This window comes from Coenobita brevimanus, chromosome 78 (assembly GCF_032717465.1).
Source record: "Coenobita brevimanus isolate Jiangsu-jjx chromosome 78, ASM3271746v2, whole genome shotgun sequence".
NCBI lineage: Eukaryota > Metazoa > Arthropoda > Malacostraca > Decapoda > Coenobitidae > Coenobita > Coenobita brevimanus.
Genome location: NC_137031.1, coordinates 24,059,103 through 24,069,840, shown reverse-complemented (window position 1 = coordinate 24,069,840; position 10,738 = coordinate 24,059,103). Strand labels below are relative to the sequence as shown.

Here is a 10,738-nt window from a genome sequence, read left to right as displayed (position 1 = left end):
GGGTGTGCATAAAAGACCTCTACCCTTTACGTCTCTGTCTCACTCTGAAGATGTAATATACGAAAGTACTCACTGTCGCTCCTTTCATTTCTCCTGTGGTTAGTTTGCATACATATCTTCATGGTGAAGTGAAGTTTCTGCATATATATATATATATATATATATATATATATATATATATATATATATATATATATATATATATATATATATATATATATATATATATATGTGTGTGTGTGTGTGTGTGTGTGTGTGTGTGTGTGTGTGTGTGTGTGAGGATGTGACAGGAAGCGTTAGGAGAAACACACTGAGGTGGTTTGGCCATGTGGAGAGGATGGTGAGTGAGAGAATGACGATGAGAGTGTATGTGAGTGAGGTGGTGGGGGAGAGAGGGAGGGGAAGACCAAGGATGAGATTGAAGGGTGGAGTGTAGAGGTATATGAGAGAGCGGGGTGTGAGCTTGGAGCTGGGCAGCGAAATGACGGGGGACAGGGCGACGTGGAGGCGATTTGTTTGTGGCCACCCCGTATGGGATATATATATATATATATATATATATATATATATATATATATATATATATATATATATGTCTGTCTCAGTGTCTGTCTATCCATCTACCTACCTATCCTTGTCTGTCTGTCTGTCTGTCTGTTTATTATCAGTCCGTCTATCTATCTCTGTCTGTCTACTTGTCTCATTATCTACCGATCGATCTTTTCTTTCTCTTTTCTTTTTCCCCGACAATTAATGTGGAAGAATATAATTACATAGACACTTGTTTTCTTTTCCATGTTTGTCTTACACTTTCTCTCACTTTCTCATTCTTGGCCTCTCTCTCTCTCTCTCTCTCTCTCTCTCTCTCTCTCACACACACACACACACACACACACACACACACACACACACACACACACACACACACACACTCCACTCTGTCTCTCTCATCTTTATTATACTTGCATTTTCATTCACCTTTATGCACTGTTAGGGGCGCTGGTTCCTTTTACCTCTTTATTCCAAGGACGTGAGAGAGAGAGAGAGAGAGAGAGAGAGAGAGAGAGAGAGAGAGAGAGAGAGAGAGAGACAGACAGACAGACAGACAGACAGACAGAGTCTACGAATATATTTTTTATTTTGTTTTCGCTATCATCCTTGCTGTTTCCATAAGATTTTGAAAAACTATAGGGTAGGATTTTTTAGTTGGATTTTTATATAGATCTGGTTAAATCCCACACTATTAATATTTCTATCCAGTATAAGGAGATTAAGAAATTGGATTTAATACTGATGTTATTGTAATTCGCTTTTAGTTACGAAAAAATCAATCTTGTCAGGTGGTTTGGAATGCTAAAGTTGTTCTGAGCTTGAGAGGGTTAAGGAGACCAGGGATTGTATTCCCCTCGGTTAAGGAAGCTCCCTAACAACAGCGATTTGGTTTGCTAATTTTGCTTATGATTCGTTGCTGTCCTCTTCTGTGTTACTTAAATCGCTCTAATATCACCATACTCTGCATCAATAACGTACAAAGGATATTAACCAGCCTGCAAATAAATCACTAAGGAAGAGGTGTTAAGGAGCTTTCTTAACCGCGATCATACCAGCCCAGGATTAACCCTTTCAACCACACTCTCACCTGAAGAAAAATATTACGAAACCATTTAAAATACTGGGTGGTAACCATATAGCCAACCATGTGTGTTCCCAACGTGTCAACAAGTGGGTTGGCGGAGAGTTAGTGCCCCTCACCGTAAAACAACTAAAAGACAAACAGCCACCCCTTACGAGGTAATGGCGTCTGGCTATAGATAGATAGATTGATTGATAGATAGAACAATAGATAGATAATAGATAGACTGATAGATTGATAGATGGTATAAAATAGAAGAGAGACTGGAATAAAATGTCAACATCTCTGTCTACAATTATTTCTGTATTTGTCAAACAAACTACAAGATGACACAAGAAAAGGTCATACGTGCTTGAAACGAGGTCACGGGAAACATTACTAACCCTTATACGACAGAAATGACCTCACTTTTGCTCCTACTGTCACCAAATGATTTCCACTGAGCGGTTTACTCTTTATTTGGTATGCAGGAGGAGATGTGTATGGGGTCAGAAGTGGATGGAGCGGGGCTGTTGAAGTCACTAGACCTTTTCCCCTTAATCTGTAATATGCAGGATAATTCGTTCAGGGAAAAGTGTTTGGGAATCTTCAGAAGCGACATGTAATACGACCTAGTAAGAGTGAGAACACACACGCACGCACGGCGCACGCACACACGCACGCAAACTCATCTTCGTCACGCGTAACTGAGCCGACCCTGCCACACTCCGTTTTCGCTCGAGTTGACCAGGGGGGACTGCGGGAAATACACCTCTTCATCATCCAGACGATGTGGTGTGTGGCGTAATTGTTCATGTACTTGTTGTAATTGTCCATGTACTTTGTGATACGTTTGCACCATATATCAGCCAAGGCAGTACTTTTTTATAACATTATTTCACTCTTGCTTGGCCTAAAGTGACGGTTTTTATTTTGGATTTGACAAATGTGCTAAATTTTTCACTCTTCTTCTTTTTTTTCTTTTTCCTTGTTTATATGGACCCTTTTTTTGGTTTGTTGTTGCTGTTGTCATTATTATTGTTATTGTTATTATTATTATTATTTTTTTTTATTGGCTTATTGTCGTTTTTATTATTATTATTGTTATTATTTATTGTTACTACAACCACTACTACTACTACTACTGCTGCTACTTTTTTTTTTTTTTTTAATCACCTCCATCCATTGGTGAATTATACTGTGAAGATCCAAACCAACCTTGCTAATACAGTTCACCATTTGGAGTTGTAATGTGAAAGTCAACACTAACCCTCATATTACAATCCGTTGGCCCCAAGCACGCCAACGGCTGTGGTTACCAACCATCTACTATTACTATTATTATTTTATTTTTTATTTATTGAAATTACATGTAAATAAAGACATTAAACTATTGTAGTCGCTGGTCTATGCGACTCTCGACCACTGTAGCTTCGTAATCCATACCCGCCAGAGAGACAGGCCTGAGAGCTGATGATCTTGTGCCTCTGAGACATAGCAGAGCAGACCTCACGAGGGAGAATGACAGTCGACATCTCATCCAGGCCATAACAGAACTCTGCGGTTGACGTTTCTTCTCAGAAAGAACCTCTGCCAGTCTCGAATAGAATCTCACAGCCTCTGGACCCATCCCACCTGATGTCGTGAACACAAGGGGAGTGAATCGACCGTGGTCCACATGTTGGATCCTTTCTTGAAAATTTCTATTTTTTTCTTGTTCATTCCTCTTGTGTGCAGCTTCGAGAGACAGTTCACGATGACATACTGCCATGGGATCGAATATCCTGATGTCGAAGAACGCCCTCTGCCCACGTGTCCAGAAACCTCGAGCACTAACATCCACTCTTGCATCATTTGATGTGTTTGCTGTTCTGCGGGTGAAGTGCTCGCCGTCCAAGGGTAGCAGAGCTGGCTCAGTCGTGACATCATAGCATATTTCTTGCAGCATTTTGGCATTGAGGTCGCGTACTTCGTCGTGTCGGATGCAAACAAAGCCTCCCTTCTTGCATACCATTGCATGGTTTGCATCAAAGGCAGTGCCACAGGCACAGTGTTGAGGTAGGTTCTCTACTGGCTACCCATATCTCAAGGCTATGGCGTCAGTAAATTCTTGTTTGTTGAAGTGGAAGCCCTTTGCCTTGAGAGGCAGGGTTGTGAGCCAGTTCGATGCCCCAACCTCCTGTGCAATTTCAACTCTTCTGCACTGGTCCGGTGTTAGATGCTCGATTATGTGCTGCAGCTGGTCCTTTTGTCTTGTTTCACGCTCCTTGCTTATCTGTGTCTTTATGTCTGCTACTACTACTGCTGCTACTACTACTACTACTACTACTGCTACTGCTACTACTACTACTACTACTGCTACTACTACTACTGCTACTACTACTACTACTATTATTACTACTACTACTACTACCGCTGCTGCTGCTGCTGCTGTTGCCACCACCACCACCACCACTACTACTACTACTACTATTATTATTATTTATATTATCATTATTATCATTCCTTTCATTAGATTTCATTCCAGATATTATTAAGTGGAAAGGATAAATATATGCACAATTAGTCTCTCCATTACTAACTATCCATCTATCTATATACCTAGGCTGCTTCCCCCAAGGAAAGGGAGGTAGCCGAGACAGGACAACACACTCCCAATTTACTCATCCACTCAAACACATTCATTCGCATCTTAGCCCCAAAGGGGAGAAGGGACAGATCCTCACCACACTACGAGTACACCGCACGAGGGTCAACTGCGCAGTGCAATCAGTGACATCCGCTGCAGGGCCCGACAGCAGAGCTGGTTTACCCCTGCCACATCATAGTAGACCCATCCCCTTACCCACACCTGACCTGATTAGCTGATCAGACCAAATGCGGAAGAATATCCCCTCAGGGCTGTTTCATCATTTATTCATTCACAATTTCTCTCCATTTATTTCTGTCACGCACATCCAGTCTTCCTTGCTCAACAGACATTCCTCTCGCATCCAGCGTTCTCTTCACACTGTCCATCCATCCTATTCGTGGTCTCCCTCTCAGCCTTACACCTCTCACATCAGACCTAGTTATCTTTTTCACCAATCGCTCATTATCCATTCTCCCCATACCCCCAAACCATCGCAACACCCTCTGCTTAACTCTACCAGGCATCTCCCTAACAACTCCAGTTCTCCTTCACACTTCATCATTTCACGCTCGATCCATACGCGTCACTCCACACATACTCCTCAGACACCTCATCTCCATTACATTCAAATGTTTCCTCTCTGCTACACCCATATTCCATGTCTCAGCCCCATATAACGCAGTCGGTACCACAACACCCTCATACAGCCTTCTCTTTACATTCATTCTAAGTGAACGACATCTAAACAGTTTTTTCATTCCTCCCAGCACCTATCCAACTTCATTCATTCTAAACTTCACTTCTGCATCTATTCTTCCATCCACAGCAACATGTGACCCTAAATACTTAAAACACTCTACCTCCTCAAGCAACTCACCATTCAAAACTATATTCATCCTCCTACCATCTACCGACCTCGTACATTTCATCACTTTTCTCTTATTTTCATTTACTTTCAATTTCCTCCTTTCACACTCCCTTCCAAACTCCTCTGCCAACTCTCTCAATCTCTCCTCTGAATCAGCCACCAGTGCAGTATCATCTGCAAACAACAGCTACTTCAGATTCCTCTCACTACCATCAACATTCACCAGACTCAGACCTCCACCTAAAACTCCTGCATTCACCTCCCTTACAACACCATCCATATAAATATTAAACAACCAAGGTGACATCACACATCCCTGCCGCAGCCCCACTCTCACAGGAAACCAATCACTTACAGTATTTCTCACTCTTACACACACTCTACTATTTACTTAAAAACTTTACACTCCTGTTAGTAACCTACCGTCAAGTCCATACAATCTTAAAACAGTCCAAAAAGCCTCCCTAGCAATTCTATCATACGCTTTCTCTAAATCCATGAATGCCTAAAACACATCCTTGCCTTTCGCTAAATACTTTTGGCACACTTGTCTCACAGCAAACCCCTGATCCACGCATCCCATCCATCTCCTAAAGCCACACTGCTCATCACCAATCACTCCCTCCTTACCCTCTCTAACTCTCCTAATTAACACTCTACTATATACCTCACCTACCACACTCAACAGACTCATACCCCTAAAGCCAGTACATTCAGACTTATCACCCTTACTTTTATACAACGGGACCACACAAGCACTTGCCCAGTCGATTGGCACCATACCTTTCACAAAGCACACATTCAACAATATTACTAACCAGTCAACAATAGTTGCTCCACCACCCTACAGGCATTCCACAGCACACCCGTCCGTACCTGCAGCTTTCCCTTTTTTCATTTCCTTTACTGCCTCCTGCACTTCCTACTTCGTGATCAAAGAATCATTCAACTCTCCCAACACAATTATTCCTTGTACCCTTCCATCCGCAACAATCTCAGCCGCCCTTTCCTCCTCTACATTTAACAATCTTTCAAAATACTCTGCCTATCTCTCTCTTCTTTATGGCATCCGTCTCAGTTAACATCCTTCCATCCTCTGCTTTTACTCGTTTTTCCTTCCCAGACTCTCCCTTTCGCACCCTTTTCACCTGCTTCCAAAACATTTTCTTACTCTGTTGAAAATTCTCAGTCAACCGCCTACCCCACCTCTCATCTGCTGCCACTTAAGCCTCACACACAGCCCTTCTCGCCCTATTCCTCTTTCCCTTATACCTCTCATATGACACCTCATCCTTCCTCTGCAGCCATACTTCATATGAACGTCTCTTCTCAGCCACAGCCATACTTACTTCCTCGCACCACCATTCACTTTGTTTTCTTACACCACCACCCACACGTCTCACACCACACACCTCTTCCGCATGCCCCGCCACAGTACTCTTAAACAACTGCCATTCCTCCTCGACACTGCCATTTTCCTGATCTTTCACTGCGTTCCACTCATCTTTCATTTTCTCCTGATACTCTATCATTTTCTCTCTTTTATCCAACTAACTCACTTTCAAAACCTCCCTGCCACACCTAACCCTCCTAGCTCTCACCCATCTCTTACCTACTATTAACTTCCCCTCCACCAGTTAGTGGTCATACTGTACATACCTCCACCCTCCCGTCTCAGAGCTCTCACATCAAAACAATCTTCCTATTACATTCCTGGACACTACCATATAGTCCATCAATGCTCTATCAACACCCCTTCCACCCTCCTGTCTCACCCATGTGTACTTATGAATACCTTTCTTCTCAAATAAGGTATTTCCAATCACCATCTCTCGCTCAACGCACATCCCTATCATTCATTCCCCATTTTCATTTCTTCCAGGCACACCATGCATGCCAACTACATCTTCAACTGCTACATTTCCCACTCTGTCATTCATATCTCCCATCATTACCACATTCACATTCGCTCCAAAACTCTGCAGACACTCATCAACATCATTCCAGAAAGACTCCCTCTCATCTTCATCTCTTTCACTACCAGGCCCATATGCACTCATTAACACCCACACCTCACATTGAAATTTCGCTTTCACTCACATCAGTCTCGATGACACCTCCTTCCATTCAGTCACACACTGCTGTAATTCCGGACTCACTAACAAGGCCACACCTTCTCTTGCCCTTCCTCTATCAACAGCAGACAATCTTCCATTCACACTTCCAAACATCGACTCACCCTTCCCTTTCATCTTCGTTTCACTCAAAGCTAACACATCCAACTTTCTTCTCACAAACATTCTCCCAATCTCCTCCCTTTTAGCCTCAATCGTACTACATCCATGCACATTCATAGACCCAATCTTCAGGGTACGGGAATAACTCCATCCCCCATCCCTTTCTCTGGCCTGTCTCTTTTTAGGAACTAAAAAAATTAGAGGAGGGGATCCCTAGTCCCCTCACCCCTTCCCTTTTATTCGCCAGCAGGGAATACGGTGGCAGTATTCTTCCTAACACAACCTGGCCGCAGACTAGTAGTACCACCCCACAGTGCGGCCAGATTGTGTCCCCCCCGCCACGGTGGGGGGGAGGGGAACGAAGGAGTGCCGTGAGAAGGACGTAGAGAGCCAACATAAGCCACTGTGTTACGTGAAATTAGCAAGAGGACTGAAATCTGGGCCAAGTTAAGGTGAAAGGAGTATAGTTAGGTTGTGAAGAAATTACTTGTGTGCATAAATTATAAATATGATATGTAGGAATTAAGTTTAACGTCCATGAGTAGGGATGGTGTATACTTGAGGAGGCCGTAACTAGGTCAAGGAAGCTACCTGGCTGTTTACCTGTCGTCTCACTCACCTGTAACTAAATAACACGCAAGCTGATCCACCCATCCACCCACCCACACACCCACACACTTATCCACCCATCCACACACCCTCCCTCCCACCCACACCCCCCCACTTACACCCACCTACCCACCCACACACCCACCCAGTTATCCACCCACCTACCTACCCACACACCCACCCACTTGCCCACCCACTTACCCACCCACTCACTTACCCACCAATCCACCCACTCACTCACCCACCTACCCACTTACCCACCCACCCATCCACTTACCCACCCACTCACTTACCCACCCATCCACCCACCCACACACTCATCCACTTACCCACCACTTGCCCATCCACCCACTTACCCAACCACCCACCTGCCCACCCACTTACACAACCATCCACTTAATCACCCATCCACTTACCCACCCACACACTCTCCCTAACACCTTTTCCTTAGCTATTTGTTTTTGATACGGCAAGTTGATACAGTTTTGTACCTCATTTATGCAGAGAATGATGATATTAGAATAAGTCTCTTAGGAACGGGTGTTAGGGAGAATACACCCACGTTACTATTAATATTACCGTACCTTATTCTGTTACCTTGTTATATTACCGTATCTTATTATATTACCTTATATTACTATTATATTACGTTATTATATTACCTTATTATATTACCTTCCGTAATTATATTTCTTTATTACATTATCGTACTTTATTTCACCTTATTATATTACCGTACTTTATTATATTACCTTACTATATTACCGTACTTTCTTATATTTCAATGATTGATTTATTCTGCTATACGCTTTTCAATTTATCTTGGCCTTAAAGTTGCCATCTCTCCATCTTGAATATTGAATTGTACAAAATATTAACACTGTAATATGATGCTATTAAGGATTTCAGGGGCAGTGTCCAACTGTTTTTTTTAAATAACGTCTCAACAAAGCGTCGGACAAGGATTTACCTTTGGCAGTGCATGTTTGAGACCCCGACCTAATTTGTAAAATTATGCTTTTGTACCAAATGTGTATGATTAAGGCATTTATAAGAGTAAATATAGGGTAAACTTAGCTAAAATCGTCAGAGGCATGTAGCGAGGCTAGCTTCGGTCACGATACAAGCCCCGCCCACAATTCGGAACGTGACGTCGGTGTGACGTAGTAGTAATCACCGATGCAAGTGGCAGTTCTGTCTTTACGTAAGCTGCTTCAGATTCAATGCCTCAGGGTTACTCATATTTCTGAGCTGCGGCTGATTTTTTGAGTGACTGTACATCCCTCCAGACTCCCTATTAGTACATAGTATATGCATCGCCCTCTTACACATATTGTGACGTCAATATGACTTATTCACTTCTGAAGAGTAGTAAACACTGCCTGAGCCGGTGTAGCGTTATGATCTGTCCCCCTGTCCGCCCCCTACGGCGCATGCGCAGGAGTTGCCAGAGGCCGCCACAAATATGCCATTTGTCCTCAGATCTCTGTAGGGGTAACATGATCGGAGCCTCTCGCCCTTTGTTTACAAACGGCAAATGGTCATTCCGGCGTCTCATATCATTCGTCTCAAAGCTTTCTCGGGTAGTTTTCGCCATTAAATTAAATTAGGTTAGGCGGAAAGCGGTAAAAATTCGAATTTCTAAGGTATGAATTAGGTTAGATAAACATAGTTATAATTAATCATCTGGGGACGAGTTATCTAATCTCTTAGGCGTGAGGATTGCCTTAGCTTTGAATCTTTACAGGAATGAGTCAAGCTCGTATTGTCCCATGTATTAAACCATTTTTATCATACATATCCTTAAAATTATAAATAGCTTTGGCACACACTACCTCATTCGGTTGTGCATTCCACTGATCAATTGTCCTATTAGGGAAACTGAATTTCCTTACATCTATATCAACTCTCTTTTTATGCTGTATTTTGCAATGTCCTCTTGCTGATGCTTCACACATATGATATATATTCATTTATGTCTATTTTCTGTTGCCCTGATATGCATTTATACAGCATAATCATGTCTCCTTCTCCTCTCCTGCAGCGTTGGTAAATTCAATCTTTCCAGTCTTTCTCAGTAACTTAAATCCCTTAAGCTTAGTACCCATCTTGTAGTGGCCCGTTGTACTTTTTCAATCTTGTCTGTGTTTTTTGAGATGAGGATTCCAGACTACTGTGATGCATACTCCAGAGTTGGTCTGATGAATATCTTCCTCAGCATATCTTCATTTACTTATGTGAATGCTATTCTCATATTAGCAAGCAATGTATACATGTTTCGTACCTTCTCACTGATGTGATCATCAGGAGATAGTCTGTTACTGATAATTACTCCTAGGTCCTTCTCCTTTTCTGATATGTGTAGGGTTGATCTTCCTAACTTATAATACCAATCTGGACTTTTCTCACTTTTACCAAATTTTATTACATGACACTTATCCACATTAAATTCCATTTGCCATTTATTGCTCCATTCATGAAGCTTGTTCAATTCCTCTTGCAGCTCTTTACAAGAATCTATGTTAGTAATTTTCTTTTGAATTTTTGCATCATCTGCAAACATATTTAGATAGCTTCCTCTCTGCGTTATATATTCACTTTAATACCCACCCAACCCCTATTAAATGCCATAGAGTCAATAAGTGGCTTGGTGCTAGCTTTTCCTTTGTTTTCCAATTATCCAATCCAATCCCTTTAGTTTTGAGAAATCTTACATCTCCCTTTAGTTTTGAGAAATCTCACATAAGAGTGTTAGGCTAGTCCAGTATAGTTCAAGTTCA

The 10,738-nt window shown here is 42.3% G+C and overlaps 1 protein-coding gene across 1 annotated transcript in view; it reads right to left on the bottom strand.

The window, feature by feature from the left end:
* Nucleotides 1-3,002: 3,002 nt before the first annotated feature.
* The window catches only part of LOC145408750 (uncharacterized), a 38,824-nt gene continuing 31,088 nt past the window's right edge, over nucleotides 3,003-10,738 (bottom strand). Inside the window, exon 2 of the mRNA XM_080279406.1 lies at nucleotides 3,003-3,686. Coding sequence (XP_080135532.1) covers nucleotides 3,003-3,686 — 684 coding nt within the window. The remainder of the gene's footprint in view (nucleotides 3,687-10,738) is intronic.